General features: G+C 51.0%; 3 protein-coding genes across 4 annotated transcripts in view; all 3 read left to right on the plus strand.

The window, feature by feature from the left end:
- Window positions 1-2,229, plus strand: part of Sirt2 (sirtuin 2) — a 5,499-nt gene extending 3,270 nt beyond the window's left edge. The window contains exons 5-8 of the mRNA XM_015496883.2: window positions 71-122; window positions 1,112-1,182; window positions 1,311-1,377; window positions 1,498-2,229. Of these exons, the coding sequence (XP_015352369.1) occupies window positions 71-122; window positions 1,112-1,182; window positions 1,311-1,377; window positions 1,498-1,653 (346 nt within the window). The 3' untranslated portion in view covers window positions 1,654-2,229. The remainder of the gene's footprint in view (window positions 1-70; window positions 123-1,111; window positions 1,183-1,310; window positions 1,378-1,497) is intronic.
- A 249-nt stretch (window positions 2,230-2,478) lies between these two features.
- On the plus strand, window positions 2,479-10,258 carry Rinl (Ras and Rab interactor like). Its single transcript, XM_048791250.1, has 12 exons — window positions 2,479-2,584; window positions 4,295-4,533; window positions 5,947-6,049; window positions 6,888-6,960; window positions 7,037-7,101; window positions 7,421-7,570; window positions 7,647-8,048; window positions 8,518-8,755; window positions 8,819-8,822; window positions 8,883-9,132; window positions 9,246-9,409; window positions 9,491-10,258. Exons 2-12 carry the CDS (start codon window positions 4,327-4,329, stop codon window positions 9,551-9,553), a joined length of 1,719 nt encoding a protein of 572 aa, XP_048647207.1. The 5' UTR covers window positions 2,479-2,584; window positions 4,295-4,326; the 3' UTR covers window positions 9,554-10,258.
- Window positions 10,259-22,428: 12,170 nt separating this feature from the next.
- Hnrnpl (heterogeneous nuclear ribonucleoprotein L) overlaps window positions 22,429-22,589 on the plus strand; it is a 14,297-nt gene continuing 14,136 nt past the window's right edge. The window contains exon 1 of one of the 2 annotated variants that reach the window (XM_015496887.2): window positions 22,429-22,579. The gene's annotated coding sequence lies outside the window, so the exon portion shown is untranslated. The remainder of the gene's footprint in view (window positions 22,580-22,589) is intronic. The other variant, XM_015496888.2, reaches the window with a different exon arrangement.

Genomic DNA, 22,589 nt, shown 5'->3' on the forward strand with positions numbered 1-22,589 from the left:
AGGTGGGGGTCAGGTGGGGGGACGGCCGGGGACGGGCCAGGACAGAGCCTGACCACCCCTCCGCCCCCAGGGCACCCCTCTCCACCCCACGCCTGCTCATCAACAAGGAGAAGACGGGCCAGGTGGGTGCCGGTCGCCCTTCCTCCCCTCCTCCCGTGCTGCGGGCCTCCCTCCCGCTGGCTTTCTGAGAAGGAGGGGACAGGTCCCCGAGAGAATTCCAGCTGGGGAGTCCCAGGCCTTGGGGCTGCTCAGCTCGGACTCAGGAGTCAAGAATTGGAGCGGTCACGTTCCAAGCTGCCCTGACTCCACAGGGCTCTGGGTCACTCGGGACCCTTTCAAGCAAGTGACAGAGCCCACCTCAAACCTGCTAAAGCCACAAAAGAGGAGTGAAGTGCTTCCTGGGACCCAAGAGTCAGGCCCAGGGGATGCGCGAAGCCAGGCCCAGGGCCTGCGACTGTGGCGACAGGCCAGCGCAGGCGGGGCTGCCCCACCTCCCCAGCTGTTTCCTGGGGTGGCCTCGCTCCGGCAGCTGCTGCCTTCGGGGAACCCCAGCTGGGCCTCGTGCCCTCCCGGGGAGGGGTATCGCCCTGACTGACAGGGGACACAGCTGCCAGGCCTGAGTAAGCATCCCATGGGCTACATACTGTTCCCAGCATGGACAGTTGTCCCCAGCACCCCAGGGGGACTGTTCCAGGACCCCCTGGGTTACCAGAATCCAAGGAGGTTCGAGTCCTTATGTAGAGTGGTAAGGGTTTGCCCAGGGCCTGCGCTCGTCCCTGGGCACTTTCCGTCCTCTCAGGTGTCTTAGAACGCGTCACCGTGTCAGCGCTGGGGAGCGCTGCTGGGGGCTGTTGTTTAGGGAATAACGACAAGAAAATGGGACTGGACGTGTCCGGTGGAGACGCAGTTTTTAAAAACCTTTTTCGACCCAGTCAGTTGAATCCGTGGCGGCAGCGCCTGCGGGCAGGGCAGGGTGTGTGGCGCTGCAGCCCTCCCCCGGGTGCCAGGACTGTCCCAGAGAGGCCCAGTCACTTGACCCAAATCCCAGAGCTGGGACACCGCCCAGGCACCTGGCCCCGGGGCTGTGCCCTCAGTCTCCCCTCCCCTGCAGACGGACCCCTTCCTGGGCATGATGATGGGCCTGGGAAGAGGCATGGACTTCGACTCCAAGAAGGCCTACAGGTGAGGCCGGCGGGGCGCCAGCCCGCAAGGGACAGTGCCGGGGGAGGGAGGCAGAAGGCCCAGGGACCCACAAGAACCAGCAGAGGCCTTGGCCTCGGCCACCGCTGACTGTCCTGCCCGCACTGCAGGGACGTGGCCTGGCTGGGTGACTGTGACCAGGGCTGCCTGGCCCTCGCTGACCTCCTCGGATGGAAGGTGAGGGGCTGGGGGACCCCAGCCTACCCTGCTCCCAGTCCTTGGACCCCACCCAACCCACGCGTCCTCTGACCCTCTGGCATGTGGTGACCTCTGACTTCTGCCAACTCTGCCCTGCAGAAAGAGCTGGAGGACCTCGTTCGGAGGGAGCACGCCAGCATAGATGCCCAGTCTGGGTCAGGGGCCCCCAACCCCAACACCGTAGCTTCCCCCAGGAGGTCCCCACCTCCTACCAAGGACGAGGCCAGGACCGCAGAGCCGGGAAAGCCCTCGTGACAGCCCCGACTCGCAGGCAGGACACCCAGACCCTCTGGGACAGCAGAGGCCCAAGCAGCACTGGCCCCTCTAACTCACAGCTCTTTTCTGGGGAGAGCCGTACGCCCCCTCAGTCTCCTAACGACTCCCTCCTAAAACTGGGGTCCTAGCCACACCCCACTTTATCCCAGCAAATCTCTAACATCCCCTTAAAGCCAAAGCCTAAGCAGCCTGACCTAACAGCCCAGGACCTCTAGGGAGCAGCCTTCCCTAACCTCTAACTGCTCCCAGGAGGCCAGGGGTGCCCCCAGACTTCTAACTGTCACCGAAGGGGGCCAAGGGCCCTCACTCTCTACTGCTTCAGGGACCTGTGGCCAAGTACATCAAACCCAACCTACCCGAGACCAGGGTGTGGCCCTCCCAGTACAGCTCCCACTGTGGTTGGGGAGGCTCTGAGCCTGACAGGGCTCCTGGGTCTCCGCCTCCAACTCCCAAAGTAGGTGCTGGGCCCCCTCCCGTTGGGACCCACTGCCCACGTGGGGATGGGCAGAGGATGTTGTTTGTTTGGAGACAAATTAAAAAACCAAAACCAACTAATCGTCAGCTGTCTGGTCTCTGTGTTCCTTTCTGGGGGTACTTGAAGCAGCCAGCGGGTGGGGTGAGATCCTGAGCCACTAAGGACACAGACTTCTCCAGGCTCTTCAGAGGAACAGCGAGGGGTGCCAGGAGGGGACCCTAAGGGTGGATGGGCCTCCTGACTTTGAGCTCTGGCCTCCAAACCTGTCAGAGTCCCTTCCTTCAGTGTCCGGTCTCCTAAGCCCTGAGCCCCCGGAAAGAGGGGGGAAGGTTGATTTCAGATACCCCCAGCCCCGCCTCTTCCCCCTGCCTGCTCAGCTTCCTCTCTAGAGGACACTTTCACTTCCTGCTACCCCAGGCATCCCGTCGGAAACAGGTAGGGCCCCCAGGGACCCAGCATCTGGCATCTGCACCCCAGCTGCCCCCACCCGACCTTGGCCTCCACCACCCACATCCTCCCCCTCCCAGGGGACACCGCCTCCTGGCCTCATCCTCTCTGCTGTCTACTGGACCCCGCACACACCTGCCCCTGCCCGCCTCCTTCCTAACCTGGGCTCTGGGTCAGTGGGTCGATTCATTCTCCTAGCTGCTGGTTGTCTGTCACACACCACCTCAGATGGGAAGGGAATCCTCAGCAGGGCCCTCGTGCTCATCACCCTCCCTGGGGCACCGGCACCTAACTCTAGGCCTGAGCTCAGTGATGTTTTCTCCTTTCCTGTTCCTGGAACTGCTACAGGGAAATACTCAAAAGTGCTCTTCTGAGGGATAAGCCCTTTTGGACTCTGTACCTGGGGTCTAGCTGGGCACAGTGACACATGCCTGTAATCCCAGGCACTTGGGAGGCTGAGGCAGGAGGATTACAAGTTCAAGGCCAGCCTCAGCAACTTAGTGAGAACCTGTCTCAAAAGGGCCAGGGGGCTGGGGTTGTGGCTCAGAGGTAGAGCGCTTGCCTAGCATATGTGAGGCACTGGGTTTGATCCTCAGCACCACATAAAAAGTGAATAAATAAAATAAATGTATAAAAAATAAATTAATTAAAAGGGCCTGGGATGTAGCTCCTTGGTTCAATCCCCTGTACTGAAAGAAAAAAAAAAAAAAAAACTGCTGGGGTCTGATGGAGGGATTAATGGCTTAAGAAGCAGATGTGTAATAAGGCAAATAGGGGTAAATGTTCACAGTGGATCCCCGCAGTGGGCATTCAGATGCACTAAAACATTTTTAAAATCTTTTGAGATTTTCTGTAGGTTTGAAAATTTTTACAAGAAAATGTTGAGCCGGGCCTGGTGGCGCATGCCTGTAATCCCGGCAGCTCGGGAGGTTGAGGCAGGAGGATCTAAAGTTCAAAGCCAGCCTTAGCAACTTAGAGGCCTTAAGCAACTCAGGGAGACCTGTCCCCAAACAAAATACAAAGAAAGGGCTGGGGATGTAGCTCAGTGGTTAAGTGCCCCTGGTTTCAATCCCTGGTACGAAAAAAGAGAGAAAAGGTTCAGAAAAAAATATTGTAGGGCCCCTCCATAGTCTGAGAAGGGAGAAGAGGACACATGGTCTTACATTGGACAAATGTCGCTGCATTAGGGACAGAGACCTCTTTCAGACCCTGGGTTTTGGCAAGGTCCACATTCAGTCAGTCCACATTTTCACGGCTATAGTAGTTGAGAAAATCTTGGCATATTCCCAACCACCTGGCAAATAGCTTCTGTTGTGGGTCTTCTCCCCACACCAATGACACTAGCCTTTCTCTGGGATCCCCAGATTTCTCCACCATCCAGCAATTAAAGAATTAAAACCTGGGGCACTGGAGTTAGTGGTCACTGGAGTCCTTTCTGAATGGTCAGGGTCCCTGCTATACTGGTGGGGAGCAGCCTTGAGCCATATCTCCCTCCCTGTCAGAGTCCAGGCCATGGCTCACTGGCTTCCCATACCCTGAAGGTGGTCTGGCCAGACATGGCCTCCACGGCTCCCACCAGGGGGAGAGGTGAGGGCTGCCAGGGCCAAGGTCTCCATCTCTGGCCCCCAAACCTATAAATCCCTTCTATCTTCTATCCCCATGAGACCCTGAGCCCCGTCTCTGATCCTTTGTCCCTAGGCTGCCCCTGTCTGCACCTTTGACCCAGCTCCATGTCACACTGCCCACTTCTGATCCCTGACCTCCTGGACTCCGTACATCATGGGCTGGTCCTGCCACAGGCAAATGGAGCAGGCAAGACTCCTCTAGGGGTCCTCGGCACCCCACTTCTTCGCCTGCAGAGGACGCGTGGTGTGTGGCAGGTCCCTGAATTGGATGCCAATGATGCGAAGGCCCTGGTGGAGCTGTGGCCACTAGGGGTGAGTCTCAGAGCTGAGGACCCTCCCATGACACTTGGGACCACCAGGCAGGACCCTGTTGGTTGTGAGAAACGAAAAAACCCAGAAGTAAAAGTATCTTCTGGAAGGTCTGGATTCTGAGCCTCAGACAACCTATGGCTTTCTCCTCCTCCCATTTCTTGGCTTTGCTTTCAACGGTGGAAACTCTGGGTGTTTGGGTCTGTAACAAAGGCTCAGTCTATGGTGGCTTCAACAGACATTTATCCCTCAACATAACTAGAAAGGCAGCTGCCACTCTGGGCCAGCAGCTCAGTGACATCAAGGCCAGCTGCTCTGCAATTCTTTAGGACTTCCCCCATGATTCCCCAGGCCCAGCCCACATGTCTTCCAGGCAGGAAGAAAGGAGTTCCCAGATGTGTCTGTATCTTTCTTTTTCCCTTTTTGACCAGGAAAAGCAAAGGTAGAATACCTGGGTTGGGTCCAGATGGCAATATTTAAAAAATCTACCTGGCCGGGTGCAGTGGCACACGCCTGCAATCCCAGTGGCTCAGGAAGCTGAGGCGGGGGGATTACGAGTTCAAAGCCAGCCTCAGCAACTTAGTGAGACCCTAATTCAAAAAAAAAAAAAAAGAAAGAAAGAAAGAAAGAAAGAAAGAAAAAACAGCTGGGGAGGATGTGGGTTGGTGGTAAAGTGCCCCTGGGTTCAATCCCTGGTACTGATAAATAAATAAATAAAAGCTCACCTGGAGGGCGGGGGCGATAGCTCAGTGGTAGAGCCCTTGCCCAGCATACACGAGGCCCCGAGTTCAGTCACTGCTGGGGGAGCAGGGGGTAAGGGGGGGACAAGCTCACCTGGGAGTTATACGGTCAAAGCTAAGAGCCACTCCAATCAGATCATTCGCCCTTTCCTGTGGCTCGGCATGCTGATGCATTGAACAAGGAGTTCTACGAGGAATATGGGCTAGATTTGGAAAGGACAACTAACAGGGTCTATCACATCTTCCTCCTCAGGAGGACACTGTCTTTGTGGTGGCAAAGATGGTGACAAAGTCCCCAGACCAGGAATCTATCCCACCAACTCAGCAACTTAGCAACCCCAGTGTAAAAAGAGATCTTTTGAGCTAAAGATGTGTTTCAGGGGTAGCATGCTCCCTAACCTGCGCAAGGCCCTGGTTTCTATCCCCAGCATTGAGAGAGAGAGAGAGAGAGAGAGAGAGGTTTTCCAAAGTGCTCCAGCAAAATTCCCGTGGAAGACGTCCACTGGCTAAGCTTGGTCACATGCCCTGAACCAAAAAGTAGGCAGAGAGCAGTCACGGTCCCACGTCCTGAGGCTTGGGGGAACCAGTCTCACCCACATGGAACTCAGAGTAGGGGGAGAGTTTATATCTACAGATACGCTTGTCAAGTTGACCTTTGCCTCCACCCCGCCCCCAGAGTTTCCTGGTCACGGGACATGACCCCAGCCAAGTCCTGGTGTTGAAGACAGGACCTTCACCAGGAGAAGTCAACACCTACAGGATCCAGAAATTGCCTGGAGGTGAGGCACCTACCTGTGGTTTCCAGTCCAAATGTATCCCCAGGATCTGTCATCTTTCATTCCAGAATATCTCCTAAGTCGGCCCCACCCTGCCTGACCCTGACACCTAAGTCTGAGCCCCCATCACCTGTTGCCAGGATCATTGCGGTAGTCCCCGCTCTGGTCTTGCTGAAATCCACTCTGAGCACAGCTACCAGGGTGGTCTTCCCAGACATCACTCGCACTTTGCACAGCCCTTCCTCCAACCCTGCCAATACCACCCAACATACTTAGATACAAATCTAAGCCTCTCATCGCGGCCTACAAGATGCTGTGTGATGGAAACCTCTTCGTTAATGCCCCTCCTGCACTCTGTTCCCACCATGCCCTGACCTTTGAGCATGGTAAGTGTTCCCGCTGCAGGGCCTTTGTTTGCTTTGGGTCTTCCTGGAGTGGACTTAGTTTCCGTCCTTTGGGCCACTGCAGAAATGTAACCTTTGTTGACCACCAGAGCTAAGATGGTCCCAGTCATTTTAATCACTCTGTTTTGTTCATAGCACTGAAAATGCACCACAGGAGACAGGAAGCCAGTGAATTTGTCTCCTAAATATTTGTCTGATGACTGAATCCTATTTGGTGGCATCAGCGGGATGCAAGAATCAAGAGGGAGGAAAAGATGGGGACTCTAAGGAATGGAAATGTCCCTGTTCTGAAGGCCTCTGCAGTGGGGGTAGATTGCAGGGATGGTGGTAGAGAGTCCCAGGAGAGACGAATCTGCCAACCCTCCAGTTTTGTTGCTTTTTTTTTTTTTTTTTTTCTTTTTTTCTTTGTTCTCATCCCTACTAATTCCTGCCCCCAGGTGTGTCCCTGGAGACCTCCAACCTCTGCATGCCAGACCTGCCCCACCTCCTGGCCTTCTTATCAGCTAGCAGGTACCGGTCACCCATCATAGGGGCTCAGGGGGACTGTCCTTAAGATGGACACTGTAGTTCTCTTCTCTTTTCTCAGGGATGTTTTGCCTAAAACACTGCTCCTGCCCTCTTCTACTCTGGCGCCCGGAGAGAAACACAAAGGTAAAGAAGGGCGGGTGGCCTTGCTGGCCCACTACTCCACAGGGACTGGACTTGAGGGACCAGATCACTGGGTTTGAAGGAGGACAACGCCAGGGATCAGAGAGAGCTGTAGGCCTAGATTTGGGGGTCCTTTAGGGAGGCAGAGATAGGATCCTGGACTCCTGAGTCCTAACAGAGGACAGAATTGGAAAAGGAGGGACCCAGCGGCATTCCATTCTTGGTCTAGAGTGATGAAGGCTAGGACTAAGTCTCCTGGTGCTCTGAAGGGACCAGGGTTCACCCCGAGACACCTGGGATACCTACTTGTGCTGGTCTCCAGATTCTGTGCAGGTTGGCAGGGTACAAGGTGACCCCTCAGGGAGGGTGCTCTCTGTGGTGAACCAGCTCTACCTGGAGACTCATGGAAGCTGGGGAACAGAGCAGAACCCCCAAACAACAGAGCCAGAGACTGCCCAGAGGCATGATCCAGGTGAGCTGGGGCCCTGGGAGAGATGAGGGCGCTGCTCCCGCTGCTCTGTGGAACCCAACCCTCTCCTCACTTCCAGCCACCAGGAACCCCGTCCAGCACCGGGTCTCCTGGGTGGAAGGGCCGCTCAGCCCAGAGGTGCGCCCTCCTGGGCCGGCTCTGGCCAGTCTGGAGGAGGAGGATGAGGACAACGACCCCTACAAGGATGACGTGGAAGCCCCGGAGGATGTGCTCACTGTCCACGTCCGAGCTCTGGCCAGGGCGCGGAGCAGCTACGTGGCCAGGCAGTACCGGGGCTTCCGGGCCCGCCTCACCTCGGATTGCGTGGGTTCCCACAGGCCAGGAGACCCGGCTACCGAGCTGCTGCAGGATGTGCGGCACCTCCTTACTGACCTCCAGGATCACTTGTCAAAAGACCCCGACGTCAGAGCCGTCTTTGGGAACAGGGGCCTGGGGGGCCCCCAGAAGGACGAGGATCTTGGTAATGGGGAGGGCTGGAAGGGAACCCCCACGGCCTCAGGTGCGCATTCACTTGGCCCTACCTATGTGTTCGAATCCACCTTCTTTCTCCTGATCGGTGCGCACACCTGTTTCCTCTCCACTCGCTGCCCCTTCCTGCAAGTCACAACCCGTTCACCAACCGGGCGGGGTGGTGCCCTCCTAGCTGGGGAGGCTGAGGAAGGAGGATCGCGAGTTCAAAGCCAGCCTCAGCAAAAGCGAGGCGCTAAGCAACTCAGTGGGACCCTGTCTCTAAATAAAAAGCAAATAAATAAAAGAACCTGTGCACCCCACGCACCGTCTCACACGTGCGTGGACAGCCCTACGCTTTGTCCCAGGCACGTGTTCACACCTCTATCTACCCTGTGGGTGACCAGAAGCTAGGGAGGGGTAACGGCCTGCCATAGTGGATCAACTGGGTGGCCTGTCCTCACTCGCCCCACGCCCCGCAGGTCCCGCTGTGGAGACGGCCGTTTGCCGGGCGGTGCTGGAGCCGCTGAAGCCTGCACTGTGGACGCAACTCCGCACGCTCCGCGCCCAGGAACTAAGGCGACTGAGGCGGCGGCAAATAGCCCTGCGGGTGGGGGCGGGGCCTCCAGGTGCTCAGGGGGCGGGGCTTGAGGGTCCAAGCCCCGCCCCCTCCCTGCGGAACCGCATCCACACNGGGCCTGGCGGGCGGCGACAACCAAGGTAAAGGAGTAAAGGAGCCGTGGGCGTCTAACTGGGAGTGCAGTGGCTTGAGGGCTGGGGGAGCCAGGTAGGATGCACCTGTGCGCACGTCGAAGAAGAGGGTGGCAGAGGGTGGCGGTCCTGGTAGGAGGCGTTTGCATACTGGACAAGGTGGGGTGGCAGCCAGGTCTCGCGGTCCTGGGGATCGGATGGCAGATGTCTCCACAGCCCCCGCCACCTCAGGACCTGTCCTCTGGCTTTCCCAGAACCCCAGGGGGCCGACGCCTTCCTGCCGGCCTTGACCGAGGAGCTGATCTGGAGTCCGCACATTGGGGAGACACAGCTGGACGTGGAGTTTCTAATGGAGCTCTTGGATCCGGACGAGCTACGGGGAGAGGGTGAGTCCCCACCTCCAGAACACCAAGGCCCAGATACACTCCTCCTGCTCAGCAGGAAAGGCGGGTGACCGGAAACCCAGAGAGCCGCGCTGACCGCCCCTTCTCGTCCCCAGCCGGGTACTACCTGACCACGTGGTTTGGGGCGCTGCACCACATCGCCCACTACCAGCCTGACGCGGGCCGCGCACCCCAGGGGCTCAGCTCCGAGGCCCGTGACTCCCTTCGCCAGTGGCACCGCAGGCGCACGCTGCACGGACAGAACCCACTTGGAGCTCAGGTGACCGCCAGTCTGGGATGCGGGAGGAGGCGGGAGTGGGACCTGTTTTCCTTCTGACTCAGGCTCCCTGCACCCCCACAGGCCAACCTGCCATTTGAGGAGCCATGGGCAGTCGCTACTGTGCCAGGGGCCACTGATGATTAGCCGTCTCAGACCCTCTCTACTCCTCAAGCAAGATACAAAGGCGGCTGGGACAGTGCGCGGATTAGGGACAGCAAGACAGAAGGGTTCCCAGGAAAAGGGAATGGCCACCTCAGGGCCTGGGCAAGAGCTGTTCCTGCTTCCTGGAGTGCCCTTCCCTAATATCCGCAGTGTACCCTGTCTCCCCTCCAGGTCCTCACGCAGATGTCACCTCAGGGAGGCTCTCCCTGACAGCCCTCTGTAGAACCATGTCTACTCCCACCTGACTCGGTGATAGGCAAAATAATGACACCCCAGAAGGATGTTTCAACCTAATCCCCCCCAATCTGTGAATATGCTACCTAACACATCACAGGTGTGCTCACATCAAGGACAGATGTGAGAAGGTTAGCGGTGTGCTGGCTCAAGGGTCCCTATAAGAGGGAGACAGGGGCCTGGGAAATAGCCCAGTTGGCAGAGTGCTTACCTCGCATGCACAAGGCCCTGGGTTCAATCCCAGCTCCAAAAAAAAAAAAAAAAAAAAAGGTAGAGGGAGAGTCAGAGGAGCAAGGATGCCAATAGAAATCAGAGTGATGTGGACACCAAGGCGGACACTCCAGAAGTTAAAATACAAGGCATGGATTGTCCCCTGGGACTTCAGAAGGAACTCGGCTTTTGTTCTGGACTTCTGACCTAGAGAGCTATAAAATAATAAACTTGTTCAAGTCATTGAGATTGTGGTGATTTGATACAGCAACGACAATTTTTTTTCTTTATTTTTTTTTCCTCAAGATGTACCATATAATCCACGCATGGTGGTGCACATCTGTAAATCCAGCAGCTCAGGAGGCTGACACAGGAGGATCAAGAGTTTAAAGCCAGCCTCAGCAACTTAGCAAGGCCCTAAGCAACTCAGTGAGACCCTGTCTCTACATAAAATATTTTTAAAAAGGGCTGGGGATGTGGCTCAGTGGTTAAGCACCCCTGGGTTATTTCTACCATAGAACACAATATACTCACTTTTTGTGTTAATTGTCTTCTGTCCCCGTAGAGTAGCACTTTTCAGTAGAAATACAATACAAACTATGAATGTAATTCTAAAATTTCTATTAACTACATTAATAAAAAATAAAACAAAATCTGGGGTGTAGCTCAGTGGTCGAGTGCTTTCTTGGCATTCCCCAGTCCCTGGGCTCCTGGGTTCCATCCTAGCACAACAATGGTGGGGGGGGAGAAGGAAAGAAGAGGAAAAAAAAAAAAAAAAACTAAAACCAGTGAAATTATTGGCTATTTAAAACTCATACTGAACCAGATGGGGAGGCACACAACTCTAATCTTCAGCCCTTTTTATATTTTATGTAGAGACAGGGTCTTGCTCAGTTGCTTAGGGCCCTGCTAAATTGCTGAGGCTGGCTTTGGACTCCCAATCCTCCTGCCTCAGCCTCCCCAGCTGCTGGGATCACAGGTGTCAACCGTTGCACCCAGTGATGGTAAGGATCTTAAAATGGGAGGAGTCTAGGACGGTTTTAGTGGGCTCCAAACGCAACCATGAAAGAGGGAGGCAGAGGGAGATCTCAACAAATAGGAGAGGGTGGTGTGAAGCCAGAGCAGAGAGCAGTTCAGAGGTGCTGGCCTCAGGCTGGGGCTGGGGCTCAGGGGTGGAGCACTGGGTTCAATCCTCAGCACCACATAGAAATAAATAAAATAAAGGTGTTGTCTTTGGAGACTGGAGTGATCCCATGAGCCAGGGAATACTGTAGCCACCAGAAGCTGAAAGGCACAAGGGACCAAGGCACCTCTAGAACTCCAGATGGAACACAGCCCTGCTGACACCTTGACTTCCAGCTCAGAGATGCTGATTTCAGACTTCTGACGTCCAGAATGGTGAGTGAACACATGTCTAGTATTTGTTTGTTTTTATGCCAGGGATTAAACTCAAAGGTGCTTAAACTCTGAGTCACATCCCCTGCGCCCCCACTTTTTGAAGAATTTCTTTTTTTATTCATAGATGAACACAATACCTTTATTTTGTTTATTTATTTCTTTATGTGGTGCTGAGGATCCAGCCCAGTACCTCACGCATGCTAGGCGAGTGCTCTACCACTGAGCCACAGCCCCAGTACCCACCTACCCTTTTTTATATTTTATTTAGAGACAGAGTCTCATTGAGTTGCTGAGGCTGGCTTTGAACTCATGATCCTCCTGCCTCAGCCTCCCCAGCTGCTGGGATCACAGGTGTCAACCGTTGCACCCAGTGATGGTAAGGATCTTAAAATGGGAGGAGTCTAGGACGGTTTTAGTGGGCTCCAAACGCAACCATGAAAGAGGGAGGCAGAGGGAGATCTCAACAAATAGGAGAGGGTGGTGTGAAGCCAGAGCAGAGAGCAGTTCAGAGGTGCTGGCCTCAGGCTGGGGCTGGGGCTCAGGGGTGGAGCACTGGGTTCAATCCTCAGCACCACATAGAAATAAATAAAATAAAGGTGTTGTCTTTGGAGACTGGAGTGATCCCATGAGCCAGGGAATACTGTAGCCACCAGAAGCTGAAAGGCACAAGGGACCAAGGCACCTCTAGAACTCCAGATGGAACACAGCCCTGCTGACACCTTGACTTCCAGCTCAGAGATGCTGATTTCAGACTTCTGACGTCCAGAATGGTGAGTGAACACATGTCTAGTATTTGTTTGTTTTTATGCCANGGGGCACTTAACTACTGAGCCATACCCCCAGCCCTTTTTTGTTTTTTATTTAGAGACAGGATCTCACAGAGTTGCTTAGGGCCTTACTAAGTTGCTGAGGCTGGCTTTGAACTCATGATCCTCCTGCCTCAGCCTCCAGAGCCCTGGGATTACAGGAGTGCACCACTGGACCTGGCATATGTCTACTGGTTTAAGCCACCAAAAGTGTATTCATTTGTAACAGTGGTCACTGGAATTTAATAGTATATAAAAAAGAAAAATAGGAGTCCAATGGAGGCTCAATTCAGTCTCCTTGTAGCAACAGGGACATTCATCCACAGGTAGAAGGAAAATTAAGAAAAGCCCTCTCAGCTGGGTGCGGTGGTGTGCGCCTGTAATTCCAGCAGCTCAGGAGGCTGAGACAGGAGGATCTCAAGTTCAAAGCCAGCCTCAGCAATAGTGAGGCACTAAGCAACTCAGTGAGATCCTGTCTCTAAATAAAAAACAAAAAAGGGCTGGGGGTATGGCTCAGTAGTTAAGTGCCCCTGAGTTCAATCCCTGGCACCCCCACCCCCCACACACAAAAAAAGAAAAGCCCCCTGAATTCATCTTACCAGAAATGCACTGCCACTTAGATTTTCCATTTGATAGAGGGGGAAGAGATGGAGAGAGGATGGTGAAAATTGGACAAGAGAAATCCCTTCTAATGTTCTACTGCACAGTTGGATAACTATGATTGGCAACAATTAATTTTATATTTCAAAATAGCTCAATTTCAATATTCCCAACATAGAGAAATGACAAATGTTTGAGATGATAGATGTGCCAGTTATCTGATCAGATCATTATACCTTATAGACATGTGTTGTGATACGACCCTGTACCCTATAACTATGGATAATTATTATGTGTCACATAAAAAGGTTTTAGAAAATTAAAATTTTACATTTTATAATGATCAAAATCCTGTCATTTAGTTGTCAACTAAAAAAGGTGCACCAGGAAATAAAGAATTTCACAATTTTTTTTATACTTCAATTGCATTGAACCTGGGGCTTCACACATGCTAGGCCACCCAGGGCTTTATTGCTGAGCTAGATTTACAGCTCCTCCCAGATATTTTTTATTTTTTGATAAAAGTTTGTTCAGACTGAACCCAAGCATGCTTAACTGCTTCCAAGTCCCCAGTCCTTTACTTTATTTTGCGACAGAGTCTCTCTGAGTTGCTTAGGACTTCATTAAGTTGCTGAGGCTGGTCTGGAACTTGTGATCCTCCTGCCTCAGCCTCCTGAGCCACTGGGATTACAGTGGTGTGCCACCACACCCAGACTTGCAATCATTTTTTTTAATATTTATTTTTTTAGCTTTAGGTGGACACAATATCTTTATTTTATTTTTATGTGGTGCTGAGGATCGAACCCAGTGCCTCCGGCATGCCAGGCGAGCGCGCTACCACTTGAGCCATGTCCCCAGCCCCTTGCAATCATTTTTGAAAGCTAAAAAGCTTGAGGGTAGCAGAGCATAGTGGCATATGCCAGCTACTTGGGAGGCTGAGACAGGAGGATCTGCATGTTCAAAGCCAGCCTGACCAAAAAAAAAAAAAAATCCCAGCAGCTTGGAAGGGTGAGACAGGAGGATCTGAAGTTCAAAGCCAGCCTCAGCGAAAGCGAGGCCCTAAGCAACTCAGTGAGACCCTTTCTCTAAATAAAATACAAAATATGCTGGGGATGTGGCTCAGTGGTACACATCAGTGATGTCTCCTCTGGTGTCACGGGGCAGACTCAGAGCTGTGGCTTGCTGCCCCAGATTACACCTTACTGCACCTGGCTAGTCCAGGCAAAGATCAAAATTCAAAATTTAAAGTATGGGGCTGGGGCTCAGCAGTAGAGCACTTGCCTAGCACGTGCAAGGCGCTGGGTTCGATCCTCAGCACCATATAAAAATAAGTAAATAAGCAAAGGTATTATGTCCAACTACAACTAAAAAAATTTTTTTTTAAAATCTTAACGTATGGTTTCTACTGAATGCACATAGTTTTTGTACCAGTATAAAATTAAAAAATCAGGCTGAGGGTGTAGCTCAATGGTAGAGTGTTTGCCTAGCATGCTGGGGGCCTTGGGTTTTATCCTCAGCATTAAAAAATTAAATTAAATTTAAAAATTCTAAGTGAAAGTTACCATCTAATACTAAGTTACCATCAGTCACTTGGGGACTGTCTGTATAAAAAATTAGTCGGTTGCTTCCCTCACTTCTGTGAGCCATGCTAGCAAATCCATCAGTTCTGAGGAGCGGATCATGGGAATCTCCCGCATGGTTGGTCAGTACAGGTGACAACCTGGGACTCATGACTGGCATCCAAAGCGGGCGCTGGCTTGTAGTACTGAGCCTACAACCTGTGGGATCAGATGCTCTCCCCAGGTGGATAGTGTCAGAATTGAGTTAAATTATAGGACACCCCATTGGTATCCACTACAGAGTTGGTGTGTGGAAAAAAGTCCCTTCACATCTGGTGTCACAGGGTTAAGTGAATTGCATGGGGTTAGGAGAAAAGTTTGTTCAGAAAATCACAGGGAGAAAGCTTCATGACTTTGGCTTTGGCCATAATTTCTTGGCTAAGTTCTCAGAAGAATAGGCCACAAAAGAAAAAAATTGGACTACATCAAAAATTTAAAACTGCAGGCTAGTGGTGCACACCTGTGATCTCACCTATTTGGAAGGCTGAGGCAGGAGGATCACAAGTTGGAGTCCAGCTTCAGCAACTTAGCAAGACCTTGTCTCAAAATAAAAAATAATAAGGGGTGGGGATGTGGCCCAGTGGTAAAGCACCTTTGGGTTCAATCCCTAGTACCAAAAAAAATTAAAACCAAACAACAAGAACAACAAAAAAACCCTCAATTGACCTGACTTGAAAAACTGTGGTATAGCCATGTAATAAACTAGTACTTGGGAGTAAAAAGGAACAAATTATTTATAGACCTCAACATGCATGAATTTCAAGAGTTATGCTGAATGGAAAAGTCAGACATGGAGTACACACTGTATAACTGCATTCGGGAAACATGAACTCACCCTGATGACAGGAAGCAGATCAGCAGATGTCTGGAGGTGTCAGTGAGTGTCTGTCAGGGGGTGGGGGACAGAGGGTTTACAAGGGGGCTGGAGGAAACTTCTAGGGTGATGGATAGCTTCATTATTTTATGGCCATCTGGATGTGGCACTAGTTTTACAGGAGTATATGTCAAAACTCCTCACATTGTACAACTTAATTAATTAATTTCAGTGCTGGGCACGGAACCCAGGGCCTCACACATGCTAGGGAAGTGCCTGCCCTACCACTGAGCTAAGCCCTCAGCCCCCAAATTGTACAGTTATTAGTTATTTATTTATTGGGACCAGGGACTGAACTGGGGACAGTCAACCACTGAGCCACATCCCCAGTCCTTTTCTGTATTTTATTTAGAGACAGGGGCTCACTGAGTTGCTTAGGGCCTTGCTAAGTTGCTGAGGCTGGCTTTGAACTCACCATCCTCCTGCCTCAGCCTCCCCAGGCTCCCACAGTAGATTACAGGCATAAACCACTGTGCTGGTTGAGTTTTCAATTTGAGACCTTGAAGCTATTTCTGCTTGGAAACTGCAGAGGTGAAGAGGAAGAGGAGGAAGAGAATGATGGAGGAAGTGGAGGAGGAGGAAGTGGAGCAGGAAGAGATGGAGGAAGCCAGGCTATTTCTGCTTTTGGGACCTGCCACATTTCTCTCCTGGGTCTCTGAATCCATTGAGAACCAATTTCTTGAATAGTGGAAGAGAACAATAAGACCATCAGCATCAGTCAGTGGGAACATGGCTGCCGGCCTGGCACTGGCGGGCAGGTGGAATGAGAGGGCGAAAGAAAGGGGATCAGATGTGGTGGGAGGTTGGCAGGAAGCAGGAAGAAGGTCACTGCAGGGAGTGAGGATGGGGAAGAAGCTGTTGGAGGTTGGAGGAGAAGGTGTGGTATATCGTACCCCCAAGGCCCGCGACCAGGGACTTGGGGCAAAGTCACTGAGCAGCATTGCGGGTCTCCTCAAAGTGAGTGAAATGGATTCAAGATGAGGCCAGTTAAAAATTATGTGGCAACATTTTCTCTGTCCATTCAGCTGCACAAATGCAGGCAAGCAGTAGGTGGAGCCTCAGATCCAACGAAGATCAAGGTTCTGCCAGCCGAGTATGGTGGGGAGGGGCGGAGGGGAGGAGGAGCAGGGGCAAGGTGACAGGCCAGGGCCTTGTTGGAACCGAGCCTCTGAAGAGAAGGAATTGAGAAGACCTGTCATGGACAGAGATCAAAATACAGGGACAGAGATTCTGCGAAAGCTGGGCTGCTGAGATGAGGTCTAGGTGTGACCGTGGGAGGGAGGGTCTGGGGGAGGACAGAGTCACTAGAGGAAAGGTCAGGGAACAGAGGCCAGAGAGATCCAGTGACCATTTACCTGGATGAGGAAATCACCTAGAACAAAAACAAGTGTTGCCTCTTGCGAGAGAGGCAGCAAGCTGAGAGCTGAGATGGTGGAGAAGTGACCATTGTCAGCTGATCAATAGCAAAATATGGCATATCCCGACAGGGCACTATCACTTGGCCATAAAATTAAAAATAATAAAATAGCCAGGCGCAATGGCACACGCCTGTCAGCCCAGCCGCCTGGGAGGCTGAAGCAGGAGGATCGAAAGTTCAAGGCCAGCCTCAGCAACTTAGTAAGGCACCAAGCAACTTACTGAGACCTTAAATAAAAATTAAAAGGGCATGGGTTGTGGCTTAGTGGTTAAAGCACCCTGCATCCAATCACCAATACCTGCCTCAAAAAATACATAGTGACACATCCTACAATGTGGTGGACCTTGCGAACATGTCGAGCAAAAGAAGCCAGACCCAAAAGGTCATGTAGTGTAGGGTTCCAGGAACACTGAAAGTCCACAATAGGCAGACCCCTAGGATAGACTAGAGGTTGCTAGTTCAAAGCCAGCCTCAGCAAGTTACCAACGCCCTAACCAACTTGTTTCAAAATGAAAAATTTTAAAAAGGACTGGAGAGGTGGCTGAGTGGTTAAGCACCTCCAGGCTCAACCTGTGGTACCAAAAAGGAAAAAAAAAAAATGGTAACTGGGGCTGTAACTCAGTGGTACAGTGTCTCTGGGTTCAAATCCCCAGTGTCAAGGCAGGGGTGGGGGGAGATAAGTTTTGAAAAATAACAGCAGGAAAAAAACAACAACCGAGAAAGAAGTGATAATAAACAATAATATGATTCATTAAATAAACTGTACCTCTTCTTTGAAGCAGCATTTATCCTACAGATACATTTGCCAATGTGAAAACTGATAGACAGATATCAGGCCGATCATTTAAGTTCTCTTTGTGATAGTGAAAGCCTAGTAACAGCCCCCATGGCCACCCACAAAGTAGATTACGCGACATCTTGCAAGAAAAACTATCCAGACATTGAAAAGAAGACGGGCTGGGGAAGTAGCTCAGCAGTAAACAAGTCCAGGTGCAAGGGCACCACACCTGTAATCCACAGGGGAGGCCAGGGCAGGAAGATCACAAATCTGAGGACTTGGCAACTTAGTAAGAACTTGTCTCAAAATAAAAAATAAAAAGGGCCAGGGATGTAGCTCAGTGGTAGAGCACCCCTGGGTTTAAGCCTAAGTAATGCTCAAAAAGAAAAAGGGCTAAGATATAGAGCATATGCCCAGCATTTATGAGACCCTGGGTCCAATTTAGGGCACCAAACAAAAAAAAAGAGAGGGAAAAAAATTTATATTTATGTACATATTTACAACATATGAATGTATATTTGCATGAAATAAATAATATTACGTATAAATATATTTTATTATTTATTATAAATAAGTTATTATACATATATAACATAAAATACATGTTTATATATAAATGATTTAACTTATATTTATAATTTTATATAATTTATAATATATACTTATATTTGATAATTTAATTCATAATTGAATATACTATATTTATTGTTATATATAAGCATAAACATATTTATATATAATACAATGTGATTCCATTTTATGAGATCTCTGAACAGAAAAAATTAAACAATAAAGAAAAAAAGGTTTGTAATAAAACCATAAAGAAAAGCAAGTATATTATTATTATTTTTTTTTTTAAAGAGAGAGAGAGAGAGAGAGAATTTCAATATTAATTTTTCAGTTTTCAGTGGACACAACATCTTTGTTTTTTTTTTGTATGTGGTGCTAAGGACCGAACCCGGGACGCACGCATGCCAGACGAGCGTGCTACCGCTTGAGCCACATCCCCAGCCCAAGCAAGTATATTATAAAGACAAATTTCAGGACAGTGGTTACTTTTTTTTTTTTTTTTTTCCTTTTTTTGGTACCAGGGATTGAACCCAGGGGCACTTTACCACTGAGCCACATCCCCAGCCCTTTTTTATATTTTAATTAGAGACAGGATCTCACAGAGTTGCTTAGGGCCTTACTAAGTCGCTCAGGCTCGCTTTGAACGTGGTGATCCTCCTGCCTCAGCCTCCAGAGCTCCCTGGATTACCCGTGCACCCTGCCATGCCTGGCTTAGTGGTCACCCCCTTGAGTGCAGAGATGGCAAGGCAATTCAAGGGAGACAAGGAAAAGGGCCCAAAGACACTAATATTTTATTTTTTAAGGTGGGTGGGGAATATCTAGGCATTACGTTACAATTTTAAGGTAATGCTTTGGTTTATAAGATTGTTTAAGAGTGAAAACAAAAAACAAATAATGAAGCAGTTCTTTATATACAAATACAAAATGATCCTCCAAAAAAAGTCAAAGACCAGAAACATTTGTATGAAATATGGAAAAGGGTATCGTACAGTCAATGTCACACATAATCACTCTTTGGTCTACAAAGAACCAATAGGCACTGCACATACTTTAGGTGTGTAGGTGGCCATGCCATTCAGGTTTGTGTTAGAACATTCCATGACGTTCACGTGACAAAATTGCCCAACCATGCAATTCTCGGAACATTTCCCAAAGTTTCTCGTGATGGGGGATGTGTTCAAGAATCTGCTCTGTGCTTCTAGGATATTTCTGGAAGGACACTCAGGGATTGGTAGCAATGGCTGCCTCTGGGAGAGAAATGAGGACAGGCAAGGAGGCTGATCATTCCAAGTTTGATGTTTGATTGCTGTTTGATGTTTGCATCACGTACATGTATTGCCAAATTAACTTTTGTTGTTGTTGCCTAATTAACTTTTTTTGTGGTACTGAGACTTGAACCCAGGGCTCAGCACATCTGAGGCAAATGCTCTACGACTGAGTTATAGCCCTAGCAGTACTTCATCGTGGTGTCTCACACTGGTGACAATAGCCAAAGTAACCCGGGGGCTTGGGCACCAGCCACTTTGAGCCCCACAGGTGAGCCCCATAAGAGCGGTTTGGAGTCATGGCCCTGCCCATTGGCACCTCAGGGTCTTTACACTGGCTGTCCCTGGGCTTGGAACGCTCTTTTCCCAGTATCCACAATGTCACCTTCCCAAAGAAGCCTCCCCTAGGGACCCCTCTGAGCAGCGCACACTGCCCTCACACAACCCCGGGTCCTTTTCGCCTCATTTTTCTTCCCAGCAGTTACCGCCATCTCACAAGTTTTCCCCATTTATTGTCCATCGAAAGTCATCCCCGAAGTGTTGATTTTAGCTCTGTCGTTGACATTGACGGTTTTAACCCACCTGCCCCAGATGGTGTGGGCTCAATTAACAACTGTTAAATGCTTGAATGCCTGCAGGGAGGGTCATTGAGGAATGCAGCCTCACTTAAGCAGGGGAGGCCCCAGGAATTATGCAAACATCAGTGTACTTACCATGAAGATGGCTGGCATTGTTAGGCAAGACCTTCTTATGGGACCTCTGTGGGGTATGCATGCCATTAACCAAAATGCAATGTACAAAATGTAAAGCATCCAAAATGTAATGTACACCTAAATCCCAGCGACTCAGAGGATCACAAGTTTGAGGCCATTATCAGCAACTTAGCAAGACCCTGACTCAAAATAAAATAAAGGGCTGGGCTACAGCTTGGTGCTGGGGGCTTGCCTCGGCCCTGGGTGAAAGGAAAGTGAGGAACCAGGAGATAGGTGAGCGAGAAATAGATACACAGGAGAGGTAACTTGTCAGAGCTGAAGGCCATCTCTCCATAGATGGAGAGAGACAACAGGCTTGGGATTTGGGACTTTTATGGGGCAGGTTCAGGGATTAGAGCCAGGCGGGTCCTACTGTGGGTGGTTAGGGGTTGGGTTGGTGTGAGGGGGTGGTGAGCCTTTCTCAATTAAGATGGCCGTCCAGATGCTAAGCAAGGACTTTACATTCCCCCTTTATTTTTGTTTTTGGGCCCCCTAAGGGACAGGGACATAGATCAATCTTCTGTAGCCTCTTCCTGCTGGGAAGGGGCGGCATCTGGACCCTTGTTAGGGGCGCTGGGTGTCACTGAGGCAATGGTGACAGTCAGGAGGAGCCAGGCGATGCTGACCTGTGACAGAAGCTGGCTCATGGTTTGGGGAGAGATCCTTTGAATCTGGCTTGAATAAATCTAAAGACGCAGGCAGTGAGCATCAGCCAAAGGCCTATAACAAGGAAAGAGGTCAAGAGGGAAGTGCCCACTGGAGAAGGAGGTCGCTTAGCCGCCATCTTCAGTTCCAATGGCAGTGAGAAGCTTGGAGGCCTGAAGTAGACGTTTAGAGTCTGCGTAGACGTTGAGGGAGGCTCCCTTTGCCAAGGTGACAAATAAAGGCACATCTCTCCATAGATGGAGAGAGGCAAAACAGGCTTGGGGTTTGGGACTTTGATGGGGCAGGTTCAGGGATTAGAGCCAGGCGTGTCCTAATGTGAGTAGTTAAGGGTGGGGTTGGTGATGCTCCCTTGGGCGGGAAAGAATGCAGGCAGTGAAGGGTTGGGTTGGTATGACAGGGTGGTGAGCCTTTCTCACTTAAGATTGCTGTCCAGATGCTAAGTAAGGACCTTACACTGGGTTCCATCCCCACTACAAAAAAAAAAAGAAAAAAGAAAAGAATAAAGTAATGGGTTATGTAACTTACTTTTGGCCCCCAAAGTCTGGAAAGGTTCCTATGTCCTATGGCAGAAGAATAAAAAGGTAGTTAAGTGGGGAGCCACGATTAAAACTATGGAGAGCTGGCAAGGTCGCACATCCCTGGCATCTTAGCAACTCAGGCTGAGGCAGGATGGCAAGTTCAAGGCCAGCCTCAGCAATTAGTGAGGCCTAAGCAAGACACCCTCTCCAAAAAAAAGGTGTGTGTATGGGGGGGATGCTGGGGGTGTGGCTCAGGCACAGTGGTTAAGTGTCCCTGGGTTCAATACCTGGTACCCAAACACACACAAAAACTGTGTGAAGATTAACTAGGCTGGCACGGTCAAGACCTGACATCCCAGACGAGGCAGGTCAGATAACAAGGAGCAAAGTGGGGAAAGAACATCCAGGTGAGCGGATCAGCTAAGGCAAAGGCCCCAGGCAAGAGTGAACTTTGGCTATTTAACAAATAAAAGGAAAGGCAGTGTTTGTGCCAGGCGGAAAACTAGTAGAAAGGGGGTAGGTGTGGGTTTCCAAGAACCTGTGCAGCTCAGATTTCACTTGGCCGCTTGGCGCAGAGTTAAGGGGAGTGACTTGCTCTTTGACAGGCGGCCCTGCTGTGGAATTTCCAGCTGTTCTGCGCACTCTGTGGGCTTGTTTTAGGTCATCTGTGAAATGGGGGTAAGCCTCTTAGGTCCCCTTTGTTCCATGCACCCAAGCAGTCCTCACGATCACCCTGGGGAAGGTGCTAGGACTGAGCCCCTAATGGATGGGGAAACAGAGGCTCCGGATGGCTAACTCAGTTTCCCAAAGCAGCAGCCTCCTATCAGAACACGGTACCGTGACCGCGGAGCCTTCCTCACCTCCACCTCTACTGCTGCCCCCAGAACCACACAGGCACTGCAGGGCCGGGCTATGCCTCTGCCTTGACGTCAGACAAACCTGCCCAGCCACTGACACGCCCAGGCGCCTTGGGTCAGTCACTTGCACCCGAGTCCGTTTGGCTATCTGTACCACGCAACCCAACAAACCAACCCGGCACTTGGCTGACCAAGAGGAAGGACGACCCTCTGCCTGCGGGGGTGGGGGTCTGGGGAAGAGGCGCGGAGTTCGAGTGCGGCGTCCGGTGCTCTTCCTACTCCTTTCTGGCCTCGTGGCCTCCTCGGTCTTCCCCGCACACATTTTTTTTTTCCACGCTGAAAAGAGGTCGTGGTCCCTTTAAGGCCCGCCCCTCCCTCCCCCAAAACTTCCCAGTGTCTGCTCTTTTCGATCCCGGACGGCCGGCCAGGCTCGCCGCCGAGCTGGTAGGGGACT

The sequence above is a fragment of the Marmota marmota genome, unplaced genomic scaffold (assembly GCF_001458135.2).
Source record: "Marmota marmota marmota unplaced genomic scaffold, marMar, whole genome shotgun sequence".
Classification (NCBI taxonomy): Eukaryota; Metazoa; Chordata; class Mammalia; order Rodentia; family Sciuridae; genus Marmota; species Marmota marmota.